The sequence below is a fragment of the Micrasema longulum genome, unplaced genomic scaffold, assembly GCF_059751315.1.
Source record: "Micrasema longulum isolate JH-2025_06_02 unplaced genomic scaffold, ASM5975131v1 h1tg000561l, whole genome shotgun sequence".
NCBI lineage: Eukaryota > Metazoa > Arthropoda > Insecta > Trichoptera > Brachycentridae > Micrasema > Micrasema longulum.
The window spans coordinates 1089570-1116052 of NW_028277757.1; the positions used below are offsets into that span (position 1 = coordinate 1089570).

General features: G+C 33.8%; 1 protein-coding gene across 2 annotated transcripts in view; it reads right to left on the minus strand.

Annotated features, from left to right (window-relative positions):
- Positions 1–233: 233 nt before the first annotated feature.
- The window catches only part of LOC148280617 (lamin-C-like), a 43580-nt gene continuing 17330 nt past the window's right edge, over positions 234–26483 (minus strand). Inside the window, exons 2-10 of one of the 2 annotated variants that reach the window (XM_088228132.1) lie at positions 16759–16891; positions 15047–15184; positions 14283–14465; positions 12015–12155; positions 11072–11277; positions 10329–10566; positions 8572–8793; positions 7761–7868; positions 234–1753 (exon numbers count right to left, since the gene is read on the minus strand). In XM_088228132.1, coding sequence (XP_088084258.1) covers positions 1727–1753; positions 7761–7868; positions 8572–8793; positions 10329–10566; positions 11072–11277; positions 12015–12155; positions 14283–14465; positions 15047–15184; positions 16759–16891 — 1396 coding nt within the window. In that variant the 3' untranslated portion in view covers positions 234–1726. Of the gene's footprint in view, positions 1754–7695; positions 7869–8571; positions 8794–10328; positions 10567–11071; positions 11278–12014; positions 12156–14282; positions 14466–15046; positions 15185–16758; positions 16892–26483 lie in introns of both variants that reach the window. The other variant, XM_088228131.1, reaches the window with a different exon arrangement.

Genomic DNA, 26483 nt, shown 5'->3' on the forward strand with positions numbered 1-26483 from the left:
TTATGTACTCACTGTTTTTATTACAAATGGACTAATGTCATTATAATCAACAATTTAACTTAGATTTTCATAACTCAAAGTTACAGTAATGAAGAACTCACAGTACGGAGTAAATACATGACACAATATGGGACAGTTAAATTTTATTATTATATTAAAATCATGTATGAATGCAGTTATGTATAAAATAAACGTTAGTTAAAAAAAATCTTACTAGAAAACGAAAAATATTCTTAATAAATGAAACATAATTTTTATTGACCATTCACCATAGATCTGGCTTATTACTACACAATAAAAATACACATTGGAAAAAAAGAAAAGTAGATTCAGTTTTTTCCAAACTTTACTAACAGACAAATACATTTAAAAAGAAGTGAAATAAACTTGGGTAAAGAAAGACATCTTTCGAGGAGTATCCTTTCGAAGAACAACATCTACTGAAGGTCCGTTTTCAGATTGATGTTGTTTCCTAGTCTTTCAACTGTTGGAAAAAAATATCTCAAAACAGCGGAAAGCACCCCTCATTTGTAAGTCGTAAATATATCACCAGCTTAACTATCAATATATGTACTAACAAATTTTATAAACCAGTAAACGTGTTCACCAGCGCTTTTTAATGGAGGATGTCCGTTCTCATCAAAATCAAAATAAGCTATTTAAGTATAAAAAACAAATTGATAGTTGAGCTAACGATTGTATTAGTTTCTATAAATTGAAAAAAAAATATTCCAAAATATCAACTTAATTTATAATTTATCTTCTAAAAAAATAGTCTCCTTACCATAAATGCGCTTTTATATAATATCTTATTTCTGCAGGGCAGGGGCAGATGAATTCCAGGTTACTATTTTTTGTAATTGTGAAGTTCACATCGAAGGATTCGATGACACGACGTGTATATCATGACCAAACAGGGCGGTATACTGCCAGATAGCTATGCTACAGAATACAATCCAAAATTTTATTTTTATTTACCCGTCAACCTAAAACATTTATTTTACCGAAATGAATATTAAGTGCAAACATTTAGATATATATTTTAGGATAGTATACAAACTCGTAATAAAAATTTGAATATGTGTAATTACTTATAAAATATATTATTACGGCTTAAAATTGTTAAGACCGAAACTTAGTTGTGTTCACTGAGTAAATTGTTGTATACAAGTCTCCGAGTCAATGCCCAATGCCATATAACTACTCTAGGTTGGTTGGCAGTGAGTGAAGCGCAGATACCTGTCTTTGTACCTATACTGGTGATATCCTTATCTCTAATGGTGCTGTATGTCTCTAGAGAGTTAACCTATTATAGGAAGTCAGTTCAACTATTGCGAACTTGGATTTGTGCCGTTTCATGCTATTCTTAACAACATTCGTTTAGAGTTTAAATAAATTAATTTCAAAATATAATTCACGGGTTAAAATAGTAGATATAAAATTGTAGTAACTAGAGTGGATTAATATGTGAATGATTTTATATGCGAATATCCTAATGGCACAAAGGAACACTAAAGTTAATTTTTTGGTGATGCTGAGAAAACACTTGAGGCGACTAACTCGATCGCACCTTTCTGACTTTGTGCATGTTACGGAGGACAGGCGACTTCCGATTGAATATCTTATACTAAATTCAAACCCAAGATCTACAATAATTTGACAAGTGAACTCTTCGCACAAATTGAATGTGCGCTACTTTGTTTGTAAGGCAGGACTTCTGGAGCTGTTACATGATGGAACACTTCTCTTCACCCTGGAAAAGACAAAAAAGTTATTGATTAAACAGTTAAGGACATTATGCATGATTATTGCTATAGTTAAAAGGAAATATTTGCAATCTTATGACTTTTACAATTATTTTAATTTTGGGGTCATTTTCTACCAGCTGTAAACAAACTCGTTGGGAAAAAGGAAACAAATTGTCATAGAGTTGGGTTCTAACCTCTGATCTCCTAATCCAGAGTCAGTTGTTTTTATATTGTGAAGTATTATAGAAAAAAACACTCTTGCACAACAGTTACATTAATGGCCAATATTAATGTTTGTTATTCCTCAATTCATTTAATGTTTTGGATTAACAAAAATTACACAATAAGATAATCTGGTTCAATGTTTATTTTTATTGGACAGAAAAATGAGAGTAAGAACCTGCTGACAATTTACGCACTTGCGATTCATCAGCAATTGCAATATAAGTTTTCACTTGAAACTATTTTAATAAAATTTACTTTAAAAAACAGCATCTGATCTCATACTATGGGATGCACAATACACTCCGACTCAAACATTTTGTAGGGATATAGTAAAACAAATAAGTAGGTATGTCAAAGAGTTACAAAACCCGCTCTGGACAAATTTTGAAGCAAAATAGTTTATTGTTATTTTCTCACAAGTAAAAAAAGCCTCCGGAGTGGGTTTTGTAACTCAACAACTCTTATATGAAGACACAAAAAAATGATAATAGATTATATTAATGAAAACATGCAAAAAATTATGTAAATAGTAAATATTAATAAATTAAATAATGATGAACAAAATTATTTAAATAAACATATTATGTACCTACATCGCAAAGCGCAATACTTCTAGTGGAAATAAATTGCATATTATATACACGAGCTGTTTCAAAGTAAATTGATAATTTTAGATATTTTGATTATGTGACAGATGCGCAATAATAAAATAGTTGAAAGGATGATTATATTTTATTAATAAAATATAAATAACGAGATTACATATCTAAAGATTTTCCAATTCACTAAGGGTCTGTTAGGATTTTTATATCCAATAAATACAATTTTTAGAGGCCCTCATTATTTTGATACAATGGCAATTTGATATTATGTGCTTACCTATGAAATTGCCAAAATGAAAAAAAGAAATTGTATAAAAATTCTGCATTGAATTAATTGAAATATTGTCTTATATTGTCTTATATTATCTATATTATCCTATATTATCCATATTGTTTTACTATTTTCATAATAGTGATTGATGCCTTTGGTGTAAAAAGTAATATTTGCCGGAATCGACAAATGCTATGAAGTCATTTTTCATACTCTGAAGCAAAAAATTTTCCCTTGTAAAAAGTTATCTAAATTTAGAAAAAAAATAGTAATCAGTTGGAGCAATGTCCGTGAGTATGATGGATAACAAAGAGTCTTTAATTTCAACTCTTGCGGCTTAAAGACCTGCGTCAGTTGTTTTACTTTGATCTTCTCGATCTCATCATTGTTCGCAATTCTTGACAATATTAACCTGCAGTTTTTTTTTTTATTCCGGTTATTTATTGCTTTGTGAGCACATTTGTTTGCAGTATAACCTCTCGGCATCAAACATAGGACAATCGTATTATATATGGAGGACGTCCTGAGAGATTTGTCCATCGCAAGGACACAGCAATCATTGTCACTGTTTTTGAATCTATGGAGATATTTTCGGAAAGCACCATGACCTGAAAGCATTTATGTTAGCTCGTAAGTCCGCCCAAAAGTATCCAACATCTCGGCATCTTTTAAATTTTTAAAAAACAATTTTGTTATTTTGCCGTATCACTAGATAGATATCTTTTGTTCCAAGTATTATATACCTTTTCTCGCAATTTTTTTTTATGTGTGTTTTCTCACAATTTTTTTTTATGTGTGACATGAGAATATGGTCAAAGGTAGGAAGAGTTTTCATTTTGGAAGCTTTTTTCGCTCGCTCATTTTCCATGTTGCCATCGTGTGCTTTATTTAATCAATGTCATTGCAATTTCGTTTTTACTTGTTGGGTATCTTTTTCAACAAGCTCTTTAATTTAATAAATACTTAGATCTGTAGACTTGTGGACTGGACATGCTGTCGCCGTGTAACATAATTTAAGAATTTTTGGGATTTTTCAGTGTCCATTTCGAGGCTTCTTTAGCCACTAGTTCACTTTGAAAAACAGTTTGCCAACTTTGTCTTTTGGCAGTTTACAATTATTTTTAAAAAATAACATATGCTGCCCTGACTCATTCTTCTATTTTACTGCCATCAGTAAAGATATTTATTTCATCTGCATCAACAAGTACATTTATTTTAATAGGAGTAGCTAGGTGTTGTAGACCTTTATAATCTATGCATCTTAGAATATTTCTATCCTCGGGAATGTCATCCACATATCCATATCGATTTACATTATAGATTTTAGATATTTAGGTGATTGTAATATTTAAGGGCTTAGTACCAGCGATTATTAGTGATACCTCGGTAGAAATAGTTTGGTGTCCTTTAATAATTTGGATGGCTATCATTCATTATGCTGAGCTTTTTAATGTTCTTCTTTTTAGTAACTGAATCACCCCATACACTTGCGCCGTAAGCAGCAATTGGTGTTATTATTACTAACTCAAATATTAAAATTTTCAGACCATTTCCTGAAAGTCCAAAATAACTTGTGATGGAAAAATGGATATCAAATTGTGGTAGTGGGATTTAAACCGGGGACCTTTGACCCGCGAGTCAGCAATACTACCACGGAACCACAACCCGGTTTAAAATTATATATTTACATCATATTTGCGGAACCTCATTCTTTAGTTCCCAATTTGTTAAGGGTTAGTTGTTTATATATTTTTAAAGCTTATTACAAATGTGATCCAAATGTGCATTTCGGGACAAATGGTAATCCAGGACCACAACTAAGACCTTAAAATTGGCAACATTTGTAATAACACCCCTGTTCATATAAAGAACTGGTGTCTGAAAGTTTTTTCTCAGTGCGATGAGCATATAATTATTTTTTCTTCAGCAAACGAAACCTTGACTTTGGTTCTCCATTTGCTGAGAATTTCAAGAACACTTGGATTGAGATTCTGCATTATTCATCTGCAGTTACAATTGAGCCAGATCTTATGAAGCTGTAGTGGGTAACACCGACACAGGACCACCATACTACTACCATAAGCTTATTTTATTCTTTCGTTTTGGGCATTATTTGGCCGGAGCCCCTTCAAGTTCGGATTTTGGAGGAGAGGCATTTTTAGAAGAGACCATTGCAGGAGACTGCTGCCAGACATTGAATAGATTTATATACTATTAAGGGTGTTGTCCAGATGTTTATTAAAATTTATGTTTATGTGGCAATTTTTAATTTTTATTATTCTTTAATAATATGCATGCTTCCACTTTCCATTATGTTGTATCCCAACTCAATACAGGGCTGTCAAAATGTTCAAGTCCCATTTTTTTTCATACATATTTACCCCGAATCAAAGTTTTAAAATTTTTTCAAAACCCCGGTTTTACGTTCAAGAGTTTTCGAAATACATTCCTTGTGTCATAAAACTTAAGTAGGTCAACATCAAAATGCCGTGTTATAGCATTATTATACCAAACACAATAAAAGCAGGTGAACAACGCAACCTTTCTAACCGAATCTAACTGGTAGATCGACCGCTTCAAAAGGCGTCACAATATTGTCTACAAATCAGTTTGTGGTGAAGGCCAAAGTATCGATTTGGACCAAGTGGAAGATAGGAAAATAACACATCTACCAAAATAGATTGCAGGGTATGAACCAAAAATATTTTTAATGTAGACGAAATGGGATTATTTTACAAATAAACCTTTGTTTTTTTGTATAAAACCTCGTGTTTCAAAGAAGAGAACTGCCACGGTGGAAAATTGAGTAAGATGCGCCTTGCTTATGGTCAATTCTGATGGCAGTGAAAAATTACAGTCATCGGTCATCGGAAAAGCGGGGAAGCCCCGCTGCTTTAAAGGTGTTAGAAGCCTCTCTACCAAATATAATTTTAATAAAACTGCACGGATGACCTCAAAAATATTTCAGCAGGAGTTAATTGCGCTAGACAGGAAAATGTCTGCAAACAACCGTAAAATAATTCTGTTTAGATAAGTGCTCTGCTCAACCCACTACACTCGAGCTAAACGTGAAGTTAGCACTTTTCCCTCCTAACTCCACCGGTGAACTCCAACCGTTGGACCTAGACACAATTAGGTCCTTCAAATTTATATATGGGAGGAGTCTGGTGAATAAAGCCGTAAAATTGTAGGACAGAAATTTAGATCCAAACAATATGAAAATAAATGTGTTAGACGCCCTGCATTTTGTCTCCAAGTCATGGCATGAGGCAAGACAATCCACGATAATAAATTGTTTTAAAAAATCTGGTCTCAATCCTGACAGTGTACAAATAAAAGAATCGCCAGAAAATGCTTTCAGTGACTGGTTAAATTGTCATGTCAACTCGAAGACATACGTTGATGTAGACAGGGATGGAAAAATTGATAAAATATGGATGTTCAAACATAGGCAGAATGGTGAATGTTACACAGTGTGTAAAGTGGCCACTTAAACCAGCCAATGACAGGTCATAAGCCCTGTAAATGCCTTGACTTCCATATTCCCTTATTTAAGGTATTCTCCATCCCTGTTGTAATTTGTTAATCTTAATGACCCCCGAGGGGGTGAAATCCAGTCTTTTGTCTATAAACATTTGGACAAACTCAAATGTAAAGGTAAATATGTTTTTGAAAAAAAAAACTAATTAATAACATTCTTTAAAAAAAAAATTATACAAGTTTACTTACATTTCTTGATGAAACCGCATATTAGTTAATAAAAACACGCGTTTTTTAATAATACATACTATTTTTCATTTCCTGACTTTAACGTTTTCCTCAGTTTTACACTTTTTTCATTGCTCCTTTGAAAAGTGTAAAAAGGGGGTTTTACTGTAAATACATATTTGATTTATTCAATTTTATTTCATTTTAAAACGTATTTTTTATGCATACAAATAAACAAGATTTTAAAAATGTACGAATATAAATAACACAGTTAAGCCGAGGAGTCTACGCATAGTTGAGCTCTCTGTCATCATTCTAGATTAAAGAAAGGTTCTCTGCTTACTTATTTTAGTAAATTAGTAGTAGTTTCATTCCATTGTCCCAAATTTTGTGTTAAGTTCACACCGAGAAGATGTTAATAGTTAAATGTATATATTATAAATAGTAAATAGCGCGTATGAAATTTATTAAGAGCAAAAATTCTGCGCCCAATTTTAATTCACACAAATTAAAATGACTTTACACACATACTCTAGTTATAAAGAATATTCGTGTAAAACGAAATAATGCAGCTAATGAAAAAGTGCAAGTAAATTATAATTGAATTTAAATGATAATTTTATGAATGAAAGTGCCAATGATAAAATGATGAATAGATACGGTCTAACAATGGGCTGGAATATATCATTTTATTAGATTGCGAAAGTGGACAGACAGTTTAAAGCGTGTCGACGCAGCAGAGTTGTGTTAGCTTACAGTACACCGCAACCAGTTGAAGAGAAAGGCAGCGCCATCTTACTAACTTCGGTACTGTATGCGGTATCTTTAGATTCCGGCACAAAGCTCTCTTAGCCACAATCAAACATCACCATGGGAAATATAACCAGAAGGCATTCTTTTCATTCATTCAAGATTCAGACTGTCATGGCATACGGAATTTAAACGAAAGACTATCGTTAAAACACCATACGACATAACTAAAATTAAGAGTTTGTAGCGGTGATAGATTAGTTTTAGCGCACAAAGAGTATTCCGAATACGTAAGATTGCACTGCCAGTCCAACCAATCGGTGGGGGAAACTGAAACAAGAAGGCGGCAGACAGAGCTGAGCTGTGTGGCGTACGCAGACCCCCGGCTTACCACTAGAAGTATCGGCGGGCGGACATGGTGGACACGTGGTGTTGAAAGGTGGGAGTGGGGGCTACCTGTGGCAGCTCCGCGTACTCGTGACGGGGGAGCTTGTGGCTGAGCTCGCGATGCCGCGCTGAGCTCGTGCTGACTTGCCGGCGCTGCCGCTCCGAAATCGCCATCTCCTGCAAACATTCCACACTATGAGTATGCATAACATATTTATTTTGATTTATACACAATTATACTACCGTTTTAACATAAAAAAAGAGTTAAGATAAAATAATAAATGCATATGCAATATACATGAGTAATAAGTAGGTACATAGTGTCAGCTAATCGTAATATACATTACATGTAAGTGTGCAACTGACATTGGTGTTCTATATTCAAGTGTACATTTATTTCCGTATTCGAGGGGGTTAAATGCTAAACCGCCACTGTGCATGATCACTGTTTTTGTCCAACTTGTGCATGGTATAACAGGTAGAGAAAAGACTATTCATTCTAAATTGAAGGTGCACATTGAACTTAAAAGAAATAGTCATTTAGCTGATGGTTTTGTTGGTCTTCCAACAAATAGTGATCATGCACAGTGGCGGTTTTGCATTTAATCCCCTCAATTATAATAATTTAAGTTATATGCATTTAGATATTTACAATAACACCAGTTGCATACTATGACTTATATAACTAGCCCAAGTATCAAAGGATATACTATTGTACTTATTGAGTTATGTTAACCGCTCTCATGTAAAATTGAAGAATATCACATGTGTTGTAGTTCTGCGATCATGTGACAATTAATGTAAGTATGAAATTTATTTAAAATACAAATCTTGATAGTGCACAATATGTGTAAAAATGAGTGTAGTGAATTCAGTATACCTCCTGGTTCTGGTTAAGAAGCACTGTGGTCATAGTATCAGCCACGAACCACTTCTGCCCCTTCATGACGATGGAGTGCGGTGGTTCGTGCTCGTGACCGGAGTCAGCAGACCAGACGGTGGCGGTGGCACCGGGCTCCAACTTCACGGAGCGATGGAAGCGGAAGGCGGTCTCCAGGGAGCCCGCACGTCGCACTACTTGCCAACCAGATAAAGAAAGCTCCTGGAACAAACCAATTAAGGAAATGAGTTTCCATATAAAAACTGCTTTATTTAACCCTTGTGTGACTATGATGTCACAAGAGTATAAGCCACATAGAAATCAAGACTTGATATAAAATGATTATTTTTATGAATTATGGAGAACAGATTATTTAACAGAATATATGTCACCCCCAAATACAGTAAAACCTCGTTTTTACGTTCCTCGTTTTTACGTTTTCCCGCTTTTTACACCGAAATATTTAGGTTCCATTTTTTTCATTACATTCTCATTCAATTTTCCCTCCAATTAACATTTTTTACGTTTTTCATAACCCCAGTTTTACGCTGAATTTTTTTCCAATCTCATTCAATCTGTCAAAAGGCGAGGTGCGCGCCGCCGCGTGAATGGAGAATAAAATCGAGGTAAATAAAAAAATGTGTAAATTATTGTCTTAAACTAAATTCAAATTAGGCGCAGTGTAATTGACCATTTTGTTTAAGTGTCTAATTTTGACGTTTTACTAAATAGTGACATGCAGTTGACGCATGTTTAAGAAGAATAAACTCTTTACATCAATAAATTACAATGCAGAAAATTAAAAAAAATTGTAATATAAATATTATTTGATGTTATACACATATGTGAAAAGGAGATAGTTTAAAACAGTTATCATAAAAGTGTGAAAGAGTCCGCGATGTAAATGACAGTTGATGGTTTGACCAGGGTTAATAAGTTAGTAAAAAAATAAATATGTGCCTTCTTATGATTTACCCAAATATTTCGATTTTGGGGGTTTGTTCAACGAGTTGTTAATAACTCACTATTAGAAAATGGGAATGAAGTTGAGGCAGAGTGAGGTTCGAACCTCGGACCTCTGATCTGTGAGTCTACGACACTAGCCACAGGACAACAACCCGGTTCTAATTATACATGTTTAATTGTCCATACTATTATTTATCGATATGATTAGTAAGGAATTCTCTATACCCAAACACAATAATATTTTTTTTACAAATTTATTGGATTGAATCCGGGTCATTGTTTAACAAGGTTCAAGCAGTACATAAATATATTATTTGAAAACCAATAAAAATAAAAAAGAACTTTATAAATTAAAAAATAACAAGATTTTAATGTACATATATTTTTTATTAATTTGATATCATTTGTCAAAAAACTAAAAAAAACTTCATCATTTTATACCTATTGGATTCAGAGATATTGGTCATGTTTTTAAATTTGGAAAATAGTCAACTGCATAAAGAAATAATGGTCTCATTTATTAAAAATCTCTTAACTTCATTTTTATCTACACAATATCAAACATATTATTATTACCTAACTTAGAGAATCAGTCTTACAGAATATGGAATATTGTATTGAAAATAACCCCTTTCAAAGAAATATTGTATATTAAGTTGTGTTGTGCCCTTGATATACAATATTTATTGTGCCAACCAGATTATTAGGTTGGATTGGATCCATCCAGTGGAAGTTGGTGAGAAATGGTCCTTTTTCTAGTAATACCCTGTTAAAAAATGTTATGAACTAACCTTCTTTCCCTTGTTGTGCACCTTGATGAAGCTTCCTTCCGGACAGACTTCCGCGATCTCGAAGTCACCCTTGGCACTGCTGGTCACGGTGTAGTCGGAGAGGCTCCTCTCCTCGCTCTCGTCTAGCAAAACGCGCTTGCGGGCGGATCGCACGGGGGTGCTGCGGCGCATGGAGGCCGTAACGCTTGCTGTCTTGGAGTGCATCGACTCGGAAGGAGACGATGGAGTCAAGTTTAGCCTAAAAAATATTTTTTTTTTATAAACATTTTTAGTTTTACTAAATGGCATTGGGCAGAACACTTGACGAGACAAAATGATGACAGGCGGACACCCTAAATAATAAAGCGGAGAGGCAAGCAAAAGAGGTATTGGAAGCCCAAAAAAACCATGAGCCCGCAACATTGCCTCGATAACTGATAGAACATGGATGAAAAAAAGCGAGGGTAGAAAGGATTGAAAACATTAGAAGAGGTATTTATCCAGCGGTGGAGAGAACAAGGCTGAAAAAGAAAGAAGAAGAGACATTTTTAGCATGCTGCAGTAAAATCTGACTATCAGATATCTCAATAGAAAGAGAATAATATAATTTGAGGAAGGAATATGGAAGTCTAGGCACATTGCTCAAGAGATTCAGAGCAATAATGCGCACGCTGATGCTTATAGAGCCGTCTATAAGCAGTACTTCACGCTAACTGACGATAATATGTCAGTGCAAAATTAAAAGAAGAGAAATAAGACGAGACCTCTCTTCCTCGCCTTGCAACAAGGTGCGGTAGGTGGCGATTTCCAGGTCCAGGCTGGTCTTGATGTCCATGAGGTTGGCGTACTCCTTGAGCTGGTCAGCCATCTCATCGCGCAGGCGAGACAATTCTGCTTCCAAGGCCGCCAGGTCTCCGGCGTGACGAGCTCGCTCACTCTGGAGGGTCTTCTCTAAATCACGGCAACGCGCCTAAAACAATGGTTGGATAACTTAATACTTTAATGGGAAATTTATAATTTATAATTTGAAATTGAAATAGGGAAAAATTGCAGGTTAGTGTAGCTATTTGTGCGAGTTTTACTTTCTAAATGTTTAAAGTATATGTTTGTTTAATCATTACGTTTACCCCATTAAAAAAACAAAATAGGTACTTGCATATATTGTTTATGGAATCACTCGGAGTAATCCACCGGCAAAATTAAGATTTTTTTTCATTTATTTTTTTGCTAAAACTAAAACCACCACAACAGGCCTTGAAGCCCAATTACAGTGGTGAATTACAGCACAGTACGCCATGGAGGCCACCTATATACATATTAAAATCCAGAATGTGATTCTCGTTGAGCTCATGTATGCTCACCCCTAGTATATATTTCCGTTCTTAAATTTTGATGTCATTTTTAACTAGTTGTAAATAACTGAATGAAACAGGAATCAAATTGTATTAAAGCAGAGTTTCAACCTTAGAGCTCTGACCCTTGATACAATACTATCGCGGGATTAAAACATGGTTAAAAAAAATGTGGAATAAAAATGAAGATACTAACGAGAATGGCATAGCATAGTTATGTAAAATTAATTTTAAAAATATTGTTATTTATATTTTGATTGATGAGCTTTGATGTATTTTATGTTTGATAAATAGTATAATTTATTCAAAATGGATATTTATGTTAGGTTCTTAAATATGAATAACTTATACTTACGTTAAGAGAATTATTGGATGTCTCGAGCTCGGAGATACGCAGATTGAGCCCATCAACCTGAAGGCGAGCACTACGGAGTTCCTCCACAGCAAGTCCAGTGGCGTTACTGTTGCGACCGGCTGCTGCTTGCAGAGCTTTCAACTAACAAATAAAATTTAAATATATAAAATTGTAATATTATTTATAAGCAAATTCTTTAAAAATACTAGATTTACGACAAAACAGATTGCATTCTCTAATTAAGATTGTATTTTTGGATCACAACTGTGATACTTATTTATACTTTGTAATTCATAGTTTTTAAAAAAAATCATTAAAAAAAAAAAAACCAAAACAGTTGAACTGCTCTGGCTTTTGAAAAGAATGAAATCATTTAATTTTCCCCAGCGGCCAATCCTTTTGTTGATCTATTGGTGTGAAACTGTGACACATTAAAAAAATACCACTATTATTATCATCATACTCCCTATCCACACCCAATGGTGCATAGGATGCTGCATAATTAGCCAAACGCAGTGTATCTCGTTCATTACTTACAAGAAGATAGGGTGACCAGTCTTACGCTTCAGGTGCCAGTCCAGGGACAATGAAACATTGCAATGTAAAACCACCTTATAAAGAAATATTGGGATTATAAATTAGTTTGGTGCGTTTTCAAAAGAAAACGTTTCAAAGTTTTTTCTCTGGCTGTTATGGACGTTTCACAGTGAAAGCTGATTTCGGTTGTTTCAGAGAGGTTAGACATCTGTCAATAATAATCAGTTTATTTCGCTTTCAGTTTCATAAAAAAAAAAACTATTTTTTACTGTGTTGAATATGTTGTATTTTGTGTTGCCTAAGCAGCATTTGCGGGACGTTTTAATTTTCTGCTTTAATTGGAAGAAAAGTGCAGCTGGAGCGTATCGAATGCTTGTAGAAGTTTATGATGACAATGGTCCAACTGATAAATCGTGTAGGGAATGGTTTCGACGTTTCAAGAATGGTGATGACAGCATTGAAGACAAGCTTCACTCTTGGAGGCATTACTCGATGAAGATCTGAGTCAAATGCAAGAGGAGGCATTACATAACAAGCAGTTTCCGTACAATTGAAATCTAATTGAACTGAAACTGAGAGATATTGAATGGCGAGTTTTCACATGCGAACAGCTGATTCAAAGGCAACAAAGGGTTTTTTACATCGGAATATGGCTGGGGATGAGAAATGGATATTCTACGAGAACACCAAGAAGAAAAAATACTAAGCTAAGCCCGGTCAATCGTTGCCATCGAACTCAACATCAACACCAAAGCCAAATATTCATGATTCAAAGATCACGCTGTCATGATCATATCTGATGGGACCAAAAAGGTGTTGTATACTATGAGCTGCTACAACCTGGCGATTCCATTACAGGCGATCGGCATAGGCTACAATTGATTTGTTTGAGCCGTGCATTACGAGAAAAACGGTCGGAATAAGAGACAAAGTTATTCTTCAGCTTGATAATGCTCGACCTCATGTCGTAAAAGTTGTAAAAAAATATTTGGAAACACTCAAGAGGGATATTTTACCGCACCCTCCGTATACGCCAGACATTGCTCCTTCTGATTACTGGGTGTTCTGGCGGATGCAGCACGATTTGGCAGGTCATCAGTTCACTTCTTTTGCAGAAATCGAAAATTGGCTCCTAACTTGGATCGCCTTAAAAGACGAGACATTTTTTCAAGATGGAATTCGAAAATTGCCTGAAAGGCGGAAAAAGTAGTAGCCAGCGATGGACAATACTTTGATTGATCTGTTCATTTATTTTGTTCCGAAATAAATGCATTTTTGACCACAAAAAAAAGTACGAAATAATTTGTACTCCCAATATTGCATGTCAGCTATGCGAGAGATCAAACCCAGGACCTAAAGATGGTAGGCGTACGCACTAACCACTATAGAAATACATTTCCCGTCTCGTGATTTTTACCTACATGTAGCCATCAGCCACAGAACTGTGTCCTTCATTCGCCCGGACGCGGACAGCTGTTTTTAGTTTAATACAAATAAGAAGATAAGGAAAAGATTGCCGCTTGGGTGATTCAACAATTTTACACAATAATTATTCTTGAAAGTAGGCATAAACTAGATGAATTTTTGTTTACAACAGTGACAACAAGTTTGATAATTTGTAAATATGTGACATGTTTTCTTCTGATTGGATTTGTTTACCAAAAACTTTTATTTATGAACACGTTTGACTGTAACGTTAAATAAAGGAAACACATCCTGTGTAAATCAGACCTTGCTGTCATATCTGCCCTCTAGTTCCTCTCTGTTGGCCCTGACGTGGGCCTCCTGCTGCTCACGCAGCTCTTGGAGAGACTGCTGCAGCTTGGCTTCATACTGCTGTGCCAGCCGCCCGTCGATCTCACTGATCTCCACCTGCCTCCTGGATCGGGTTTCAGTCAGCTCTTGTTGATAGATCTGCAATAAATTTTATTATCTATAATTTTTTTAGTTCGTTTAAGGCCAAGCCAAGATTATATCGTCTACGTTACTCATTGAGGAGTCAGTCCAAATGATATTGGTAGTGAAAATGTTCTTGCGAGGAAACTTTGCCATACAATTTAATGCTCCAATTTTTACCGCGCGCAAAAAAAAAATTATTATATCCAATTTCCCGTAGGGCTGAAGTTCCTCATTGCTAAGAAAAAATTGCCTTATGCACGGAGGATACTGGGATCGGTTCCCTATGAGATCATAAAAATTTAAGGTGATTTTCTGAATTGAACCTGGGTATTCTGTGCTGTAATTCGCCAGTGTTATTGAGCCTTTTGACATGTTATGGTACAAAAAATATAACTATTTTCAATTGATTCAAAAGAGTGAAATTAAGTAATTTTGTTGCTAGAGAATTACAATATTTTATAATTTAAAACTAATTTAAAGAAATGTATTTTAATAATATTTCTATATTAATTTGAGGTTATTTTTGCAAGTCAAGTAATTTATCTTCAGAGAAAATGATTATACAATCCAATAATTTATTTACAAACAAAGTTTACCTGATCTTTGAACAGTAGCTCTTCGCGGAAACTTTGAATAGCGTTTTCTAGATCGATACGACACAACGTTTCATCTTCGAAGGACTTGCGTGTTTCAGTAAGAATTTTGCGGAGCTGCTCCAATTCCTTCGATAATTCCTGTACACAAACAAAAACCAATGTGAATAAAATTTCAGAACAGACACAAATCACCAATAACTACAAATAAAAGCAATACAATAACCAGAGTGAAGAATAATAAATATTAAATTGTATGTTAGAATGTAACGATTGTGTTCATAACTTTGATATAAACTAATCTAACACCTATGAGTAATGTTTAAGGCATTCTGATGTCTCATTACATTTTGTAATATTATCCTGGTTTTACAGATACAATGGTTGCGTTTTAAGCTGCACATAAAGCATGCATACATGCATATTTATTGAGTTGATAACGTAGTCATAAGTTCATTTAATACATTTTTGGATTCTCAAAATAAGAATTACTTCTTTTATTTATTTATAAACACCCAGAGGGCTTTTACAATATTTAGTTAAGAATGACGTAAAGTACTATAGCAATTGACATAAAATAGAATCATAATAATTTCACTATGTTAATAATTATATTTTTTAAAAAATCAAAAAAGAAGAAATCAAAAAGAGTAGAATTGAGGGTATGGCCATTCAATAGAAAGGATAGCAGCGGGAGTGGTGTGAAGCAAGTCCAACCAGCTCAGCATAATTATTAGCTGTTCTGTGGATGCGTGCCAGGGAAAAATGGTGGGTGAAGTTTGTACTATTGTAGTCACAATGGAACATGTGTTGGAGTCTGGTGGTCCTTGTGGGTATACCAAAGTTTATCAGGGACTCAGACATCAAAGTTTGGTAGCAAATTTCATCTAAAGGTTTACCCTTTTTGAACTGTATGTAGGGTAAAAACTTCCGCTGAACTCTTTCCAAGTTTAAGAGTTGCAGTTGTACAAAGGGTTCCAGATTAACGATGCATATTCCAGCTGTGATGCGACCAGGGCACAATACAGAGATTTTATTGAAAGGATGCTACTAAAATTTGTTGTATTCCGGATAATGAAGCCCAGCATCTGCATAGCCTTATTAGCAATTGTCATTGTATGGTGTGTAAAAGTTAGCTTTTTATCAAAAGTTACCCTGATTTGTCGGATGGTAGTTATTAAAGTGTCGATGTATGATGAAGTATGATGATGAAATGAGGTTTCTAAAAAGACATGAAAACATTTGTTTACATTTAAAAACAAATGGTTGGATTCGCACCACTTAAGACGTATGTATATCGATATTCCCTTGAAGGTATTAGTTGAAGTATTAGTGCAATTTATTATAAATCATCAGCATATAGCAAGAAATCTACATTAGTAATTGTGTGGGTAGATTATTAACATAAATAATACTAAGAGAAATGGACCAAGATGAGAACCTTGCGGTACACCCGATTTAGCTGTAAATTCATAAGAGCGATTTAGATTTATAGCAATTCTCCAATTGCTAAGATAACTCTCGAGCCAGTTTATGAAACATTACACATTACTAACACATTATTATATTTTTTGTTTAAATTATTTACTTAAGATTTGAAATAGTTACAACATATATACGTAGTATGTTAAATTTTAACATAAATACGCTTGAATCATAAAAACGGAAAATAGCTCAGTCAGTGTTAAAAATATTTATTATAATAATAAAATTACCAGAGCGTCATCTTGTGCTTTCTTCTTATCGGCGAGTGCAGAGTTATACTTGTTATTATATTCTGTGTACCGAGACTCAAACATGCGAGATGTGTTCTCTGCATTGACCAGGTCTTTGATCTTCTTGTCAAGGCTGAAAGTAATTATAAACATAAATATTTGATACAAAACAATCCAATTAAAATCTGTTATTTCTTAATACTTAATACTAAGGTGTGTTTAAAGCAATAATCATACAATTATGACAAATGCACATGGTATGACATTCATATTGTGTTTCATAGAATAAGATTTTAATTATATTTTTTTATTTTAATATTGTATTGTACTTATAAAAAAAATAAAACAGATATTGAAACCTTAAAAAAAATGTAACATTAGCAGCAAGAAGTTTGAAACGAAAAAAAAAAATAATTGATGTTAATTTTTTATGGAGATAATTTCTAAGCAAGTCCGGTCTCAGTATAGTCAACCTGACCAGTCTTCTGGTTATTCCAAATTTTTGGAATGGATTTAAGTATCAGTCATATTTTATATCTCAAGTTTTCATTTTATTAAGAATAAACTATAAATTCCAGATCTCTCTGCCATCCACATACATATCATCAGATTTCTGGTACGAGCTGGTAACTATATTTTGCTAGTTGCGAGATATTGCGCTTTTAAAGTTTAATGCTCATCCCAAATCAAAAATTTAAATAAAACTGCAAGCTGAATATTATTTTTTGTATTTATAAAACACAGCAATCTCCTTTTGGATTTTTACAGCTGTCTTAAGCTAGGGTTTCCTAGGACAGCGGCGCCTGTATTTTAACGGCCGTAGTGAACGGTGATGCGGTGGACAGCCGTCGTAACGGTGACTAGAGAGTGGTTTCCTAGGAAAACGATGTTGATAACATCGTTAAAAAATAAAAACACTCTCTAGTCACTGTTACGAAAGCTGTCCACCGTATCACCGTTCACTACGGCCGCTAAGATACGGGCACCGCTGTCCTAGGAAACCCTAGCTTTACGGGGGTCATTCTTCAAGATCTGAACCATAACCCTGTCGTCTTGTGAAGTTGTCTTTCTTTTGTATCTTTGTGCAGTGATTTTCACAGGTTTTGTGATTTTCGACATGTTTTATGGCATAAAATACCATATTTCCAGATATTTTCATACGGCTTGAAATTTTTCAGAAAATTACTTAAAAATTTAATTATTTTTCCATCTGTCAGATTGTCAAAGAAAACAAAATGGAAATTTTGTTAGTGTTGCCAGGGGTAGTCAATTTTTTTACTCTACTTTGCCATCATATATGACATAAAAATATCAGCTTTATGTAAAATAAAATTTGTTACATTTCTTAAGTTCAAAGTTTAGTAATTCCATTACTCTGATGTGTCAATCAATGTTTCCGCGTATACAATAAAATTTTAGAGAACTTTTAAAAATATATATAATTGACTTTCATTTGTTATGATTATATTTTTCGCGATCTGGCAACATTATGCAGCGACTTCACGCATGCGCGCGGTGAAAGTGGGGGGATTTTTGGACACAGTCCGATGTATTCAAATATGATTCTACGCTCTTTCTGGACTATTCTTAAATCTATGTTTTTTTGTAATTCAAAAAAGGTTGTATTGTAACGTTTACAATCAACAATTATTTTTAATGGATACTAAATTGAATAAATTGCTTACAATTTCTTAATTTCCACATATTAAGTTATTTTTAGTAATGCCTTAATAATTTTATCTGACTTTTGATACATTTAAAAAAAACGGATTCTTATACGAAATGCACCACTGTTTGTAAGTAGACAAGAGTTTGACAGTTCCAAAGAAAATTATATATATATATATATATATATATTATAATATTAATATTTTTTTTTCATTTATTATGGCTTTTACCATTCTTGGTAATACTAGCTAGAAACAAACAGTCTTTACAAATGTTAAATGAGAGCAAAATAATATTACAGACAAGACATAAAAAACAGATAAACCTTAAACATTTTTTAAAAAAAGGTACATGGAACATAATAGATCTTAAAATTAAAATTACAACAATTGGAAATAAAGCATTAATCATTTCAAAACAATTCATTGATGTTTTGGAATTCAACCATAAACAAGTACCTAGGTACCTACTTTAAATAATTATTTGAATATTAATGTTTAGTTTTGGAATTAAATCATACACAAGTATTTAGGTACCTTATTATCAATGAAAAGTCTTTTTCCTTTTATCCGGACAGTTTTTGCATGCTTTTACTACACAATCGGGCATTTTTATTTTCAGTAGTGATTTTTTGCACGATTTCGATTTGAGCACGACGAGGCCTCTTAGCCAATCACATGAGGAGATAAAAAGAAAAGCTAACACTTATTACGAATATACAAAGAGCTCAAACAAGTTAAAAATAAATAACGTGTATCCTTATTTACTAAAAAACGTTTGCTGAAGATTATAGCAGGCAAGCCAATGTTCAGGAATATTAATATTTTTTGTTTTGGAATTCAATCATAAACAAGTACCTAGGTACCTACTTATCAATGAAGTCTTTTTCCTTTTATATAGACAGTTTTGGCATGCTTTTGCGACACAGTCATTTTTCTATATTTTTTTTTGGTTTCGAATTAAATGTCAAGGTCAGGTCAAAACCTGACTGGCTGTTAAAGAATGACTAAATTCGCATCGGTCATGAGTTGAGTGTCATAATTTTAGAAGGCTCAGGGTACAACGTGGTCTGACTTTTCTTCATTAACACGTATTCCCGTATTATCTCCATGGATTATGGCACTGGAGTAGTGATTTTTGCACATTTTTTTGAGCACAGCGAGGCCTCTTAGCCAATCACATAAGGAGATAAAACGAAAAACTAACCCTTATTACGAATATATAAATAGCTCAAAAAAATCTAAAATAAATAACGTGTGTAATTAACTACGAAAAAAATGTTTGCTCAACTAGTTAATAGCATGCACGTCAATATTCGGGCAGGACAACGTCTGTCGGGTCCGCTAGTTTATTTATAAAAAGCAAAATATTTGAGAATTCCCGCCAAATTTAGTTCACGAAATGTCCGTACCGGATTTTGGCGCTGCCGCATGACACATTGCAATCTTCGCGTTCGAAAAATAACCGCGTTGCGCAATCTACCCGATCTATCGGCAGCCGGCACCGGGCTAGCAATGTCAACAAATAATTGGAATAATAATGTTTTTCATATACATATTACGTATCTACGCACCTAACAAATTACGGAATGTGTAAGTATACAAAATATTACCATTTAAACATTTTTATAATGTAATGAGCCCACCTGTAAAATATATTTCATTTTTAATGTGTTGTTTTTTGGGTTATAACCACGATTATTTTGAGCCAGTTACATATTCATTATTGCACACGAAAACGTTTTTAATGTTTGTATTATTTGTAGAAGCGTCAAATCCAATTTAGTAAATCGGAAGGTGACGACACGCGTGACGGCGAGACGCATGACGCCGCGAGCCGGTCCTACGAATGGGTAACCCAACCAGTGCCGATACGGAGACCAGCGATCAATGTTATGAGCTGTAACATAATTACTATATCTTTTGGAACAACTGCTGCTCTTTAACTAAAGACATCTCTTTTCCCATTACTTACCCAGCGCTGCTGCTCTGAACGCTCACGCGGCCGTAGAAAACACTTTTATATTATGTAAGTACGTGCTATAGAAGCGCTTTCTACGGCCGCGAGAGGGTTTAGAATAGCAGCCTAGGTAAAAGTAAATATTTTTACAATCAACGATATTTTGAGCTTGTCCAAATGTTTGTAGACGTGAACTGGATTTAACCCCCTTCGGAGTTATTAATATATTAAAACAGAGATGAAGAACATTTTATATAAGGGAATATAGAATTCTAGGCATTTGCAGGACTTATGACCTTTCATAGGCTGGTTGAAGTAACCACTTTTACACACTGTGGAACATTCACCAATCTGCCTATTTTTGAACATTTACATGCCTTCAACGGCTAATTTAAAACCAGCCAATGACAGGTCGCAAGCCACTTTTTTGGCAAGTTCAAACTGAAGTATTCTATTTTTTTTCTTTATGTATTGTTCTCATGATAAATGAAGGTTTACTAAAAAAAAATATATGATGAAGTGTTTTGAAGTGAATGCCGATTCAATTAATAATATTAAATGTATCTTATTAAAATGAAATAATAAGAGCGTTCCCTCTACTAAACTTAGAGGAATTGGATACAAGACTAGTAACAATAATTTTGAATAATGCATCCAAAAAACACCGAGGTCTGTTACTGCTACCGTCACTCCAAATACCGCCGATGCGATGTCGTCATAAGTCAAGCGCAGAAGGCCGCGGCTATTTTCCCGACACCCATCACCATGATGTCACCCGCAAAACTGTTGGAACTTTGAACGTGATCGGAATCGCACGACAGAGAACGCGGATAATAATCATTATAAAAATACCTTCCCCACGCCGCGACAAAAAAATAATGTTGCCAGTAGGTCAGAAATCGCAAATACATTCAGACTGGAAAGCAAGTTCTACGATATGGTAACTCGGGTGTACTTACCGCGGAAAAAACAAAAGTGTCACAGTTTATTTTTAAAATCCGGAAAGGTTACGCGTCACGAGACATCCGTAAGAAATGTTTTATCAACGAAATGAAATAAATAATAATGCAAATATCAAATATACTATGTACTAGATTTAGATTTAATTTGAGCTTCACTAATACAGAAACAAATATTTTTTCCAAAAAATCGGTAAGTAAATCAGTGAGAACTTGAAATAATTAAGAATTTTCGAAAACGAAATCCGTTATTTTAATTTATGTATGATTGCAAACCATGTGCAAACATAAACAACATGATTTCATACATTTTATAAATCCTTGACATATAACAGTTTGGAGATTAGATAAATAATTTTTTAATCAAAATATTTGAAATTCCATAATTTGTATAATAAATTTAATCTCTGTAATGAAAAGGCGACATAATATATATTTTTATAACGTTACGATTTCGGAAAACCGGTTCTGCCGTTAAAAAGGAATTTGTATATGAAAAGGGAATGTAACTGAGACAAAGGTAACATTGGAAACTATAAGAAATGGTAAAAATGGAAGAGTGGTTAAAAATGCGGCCGAGAAAAGGTATGTCATAAGTCTACATAATTTAAAGCTAGACGTGTGAAGTATGGTGAAAGAAGATAGGATTATAATCCACTGACATTTAATAAATGGGCACGTTATTCTCTTACCACCTACATCTGCGCTAAACAAAAAATCAAAGATTTTCGAGTCAAACAACATAGACCTAAAGCTCCGTAAACTTGCCGAGATGTGCATGGAGCATATTGATGCACGGCTGTGAGTCATGGTGCCTTGCCGAAAAATATACAAAAGACTAAAGGCTTTTGTGATGTGGTGCTACAGAAGAATATTAGGAATTTCTCGAAAAGACCACAGCACTAATGAAGAGGTTCTCAAAATAATTTATGAATGGAGGCACCTACTCAAAACCACCTTAGAGAGGCGACCCCAAATGTATCGGCCACAGTACACGCCCTGGACTGGTATTCCAAACGCTCTCGTGGCCGTATTATCTCGTATGGTTACATACAAAATACACGAGAAAAACTGTTTTCTCGTGCCGCGAGAGTAGTTCAGAATTAATTTATATTAATGAGTGTCCATTATTATGATTATTAGCATATTTTAATTTTTATTTAACGAATAATAAGAAGTTTTCTAAAATGAGCTGGAATTGATAATTTTTTGTACTTCTTTTTTTTGCGAGCGACATGATTCCAACTTATTATAAAAAAGGGCCTACAAAAAATATTTTGCTAAAATACTAGAAAATGGTGTTACGAAAATTCAAGCTGCTTCTAACCATTACAAAATATATCGTATATTACACGACGTTACGGCACTGTCTCCAGATGGATTTTTCGGCACAGCCTTTAAAGAGTTAAAAGGCGTTTAAGATTTTGTTTTTTATTTAGAATTGAAAATAATTATTTCAGTATGGATATGGCAAAAAATCTGGCAATGATTTGAAAATACCGACGAGCTTCTGTTGGTATAATATTTTGTTCCGATTAAATTACATGAAAACTTCATTTTGCAAAGCCTGTGGCCATCGTCTACTAGGTGTTACCGCCAATTCAAATAAATTTTTAGTAAATAAACAAATAATTCAACAAAATCTAACGCTTTGCAACTTTTATGATTCTAAAATTACCGTTACCACCATAACCAAATATCGTTTGACTTACACTATTATATAATGTATCACGAAATTTTAGGTTAAATACCTAATTTAATTTTCTGTATTTACTTAGACGTATTTTCCAATATTGTGTACGTGTGTTTATATCACAATATATAATTTTTAATAACTTAAATAAATTCCTCTTCTACCCTATTCGAATCGAAGAGACAGGCACGTCTCGAAACCAGTAGACACATCGATGAGTGGATTTCGAGACGTGCCTGTCTCTTCGATTCGAATAGGGTAGAAATTCCTCTTCTACCCTATTCGAATCGAAGAGACAGGCACGTCTCGAAACCAGTAGACACATCGATGAGTGGTTATGTACAAATATTTAATAACATTTAATAAAATGTTTGACTACAAAGTTAATGCTTTTAATATTAATAACTTATTGAAATAGTTTATTTCCTTAATTTATTCTTAATATTCCTTCGACTTCTAGGTTAAATGATTGTAGTTTTTTCATAAAGATATTTATTTTATAAAAAAAAAGTTATGATAGCATATGATATTCGGGATACCTCAAATTGGCATCACACGACACGTTCGAGACAGCAATATCCTAAAATACCTACCTACCGAAAAATTGTTTTAAAATAATGTCCATCTATATATAGGCTAACTCTAAATTATTATTTACTTTAACGACTAATTTATAAAATATAGACCACGTAATACAGTAAATATGTTTGCAGTGCTCTAAGCGCCATTAGGCGCGGAAAGGGAATGATGATTATTATATAAAATACACGCGTAATACATTCGTAGCATCTTTTAGACTTTTTTACTAAGCACTTCGATAAACTAGAATTTAACTCAAAGTAACTAAAAATTTGGGATAAAACCATGATTAAAAATTTGTGTTGCTAATAGGTAATGTAAATTTGAATGCCGCGTCAGGCAAAACATTATAGGAGGGTTAGTTGGTGGCACTCCCTTGTAATTTAAAAACGGAAGTAAGGGAATCAGAAGTCTTCAAATATTTTTTACAAAAATAATTTAATTTCTTGATCCTGAACATAGATTTAATAGAGTTTTTGAACTATTCTTTTTTATTTATATTTGTAGCTTGAAAAAAAGCTTATAAAAAAAAAAACATATACAGGGTGTTCATTAAACCCTGTCATATCCGAAACCACGATGATCAATATGAGCAAGAAGACATATTGTCACATTAAAATATTTTTTTAGAACGAATAAAATTTAAAAAAAACAAAATATCAAAAAAATCAAATGGTTGCTTACTTCTGCAGGGCAGAAAGGAGGAGGGGGAGGGAGGAGTCTGACACTGCGCCGCGCTCCCCTCACTTCTCCCCTGCAGAAATAAGCAACCATTTGTTTTTTTAATACGAGTATTTTAATTTTAAAGATTTCTTTGTCCTAAATATTTTTTTTTGTTGCTAATATGTCTTCTTGCTCACACTGATCATTGTGCAGGGACGAAGGAACATATGAAGCAAGTGAGGCTGAGCCTCACTAAGAAATCATTGCTATTCACCAGTACCTACTACGTATTTTATATTATTTCATATTATTATTATTTTATATCAACACATTATTGAGGTAAAAAACTAGCAGCCAATATAAAAATGGTCAAAGATGCCTACAAACATGGTCCGTACTGTGTTATTTACTAGAGGTACCTACTTAACATTTACGCATATTATACTTATCCTTAAAATCTGAGCTTCACTTGAAATTTGGTATCAAAGACGCCACTGTCATTGTGGTTTCGGATGTGACAGGGTTTAAAGAACACCCTGTATATACATAAGCTGTTATTTTTTCAATACGATATATTTACAAAAATAAAGGAAAAACCAACATCAAACAACAATATTGCAAAAAAAAGAACATACCCGCCATCACAACTGACAGCTCTATGCAAAACTGAACCCAAGGTGTCATTTTTTGCAACTAATAACTTTAAAATGGCCAAAACTACTCAAAAACGTTCAAATATGTACCGACAGAGATTGGTTACATCAAATGAAGTCTCATATATGAGATATACGAGTTATTTTACGCCAGGACAATTTTTTGTATGGTCAGGAAGCAAAGGGTTAAAGCAAAGGCATCAATCAACTATGACTATAATAGCAAAACTGAATATGATAATATGGGACAATATTTCGAATGATTCAATACATAATTTTCATAAACAAAAATAGCGATTTTTTCTATCCAAAACGGCAATTTCATAAGTAAGTTCCTAATACGTAGAAAGTTTTTTTAAAGAACGTGGGTAGAAATAGAGAAATTTAATACGAGTTGAATGAACACAATAATATGTAATGCAGATAATATGTAAAAAGTTTAATTTCGTCATGGTTATTTCGTCTAACCACCTCGCAAAATTATAAAATATAGTATTGTGCGAATTAATGGAATAAAATTCCTTGTAACCATAAAATACGTTTTTTATTAATATTTTGAGTTACAGGTGACGTACAATCATAAAATATTTTTTATTTAATAGGATATATGTCCTCCTTTTGCTTTTATAACAGCCTTAACACGTTCTGACATGGAATCAATTAAACTTCGGCAATATTCTTTTATTCCGTCATCTCGAAACCCCATCTGAAATAACAGCTTCTATCATCTTTATCTTGGTGGTGCAGTCCAATTTTTGTATCCTAGATTTACAAAGCGTCCACAAATTTTCTATAGGGTTAAGGTTAGGTGAATTTCCAGGCCAGTCTAAAAGAGTTATCTTTTTATGATTGAAATGCATAAACTTCGATACTTGACAAGGAGCTGAGTCACGTTGAAAGAGAGCCCCAATATAGCTTTATACTTTAGGCTATTCATCATTCCTTCAATTGGTATCAAAGATCCGGTCCCCATATACGAAAAGCAGCCCTAAAACATCTTCTTCACATAATATTTCACCGTTTGGTCAATATGAGCCACAGTAAGTTTTTCATCACCACTTTTTCTAACAAATTTTGTACGATATCCCTGAACGAGAAAGTGGGTCTCACCTGAAAACAGCACCTTCCTCTAGTCTTCTACAGTTCATTCGGTATATTTTCTAGCCCAAATGAGCCTTTGCTTCATCATACGTGCCGTCAGGAGTTGTTTCTTCTGTGGTCGAATTGCTTTTCTTCCCGATTCAATGAGTCTTCTTCGTACTGTTGAGTCATGTGTCAGTGGCTGCCAAATCTCGTTGAATTTCGTAACTTGTTTTTCTGGGGTTTAACTTACTATTTATGATTAAAGATATTTCATCTCGGACACTAGTTTTCCGATTTCTTCAACATTTCCCAATTATCTTTGCTTCAAATGATCCTGTTTCTCTGTTATGCTTAATATGTTGCTGACTGCTCCCTGACTTACAAAACATTCATTTGAAATATCCATCTGAGTCATTAATGTATGTTCACTTAAAGTTATAATCTTTTCCCCTTTCCTCAGCGTGATAT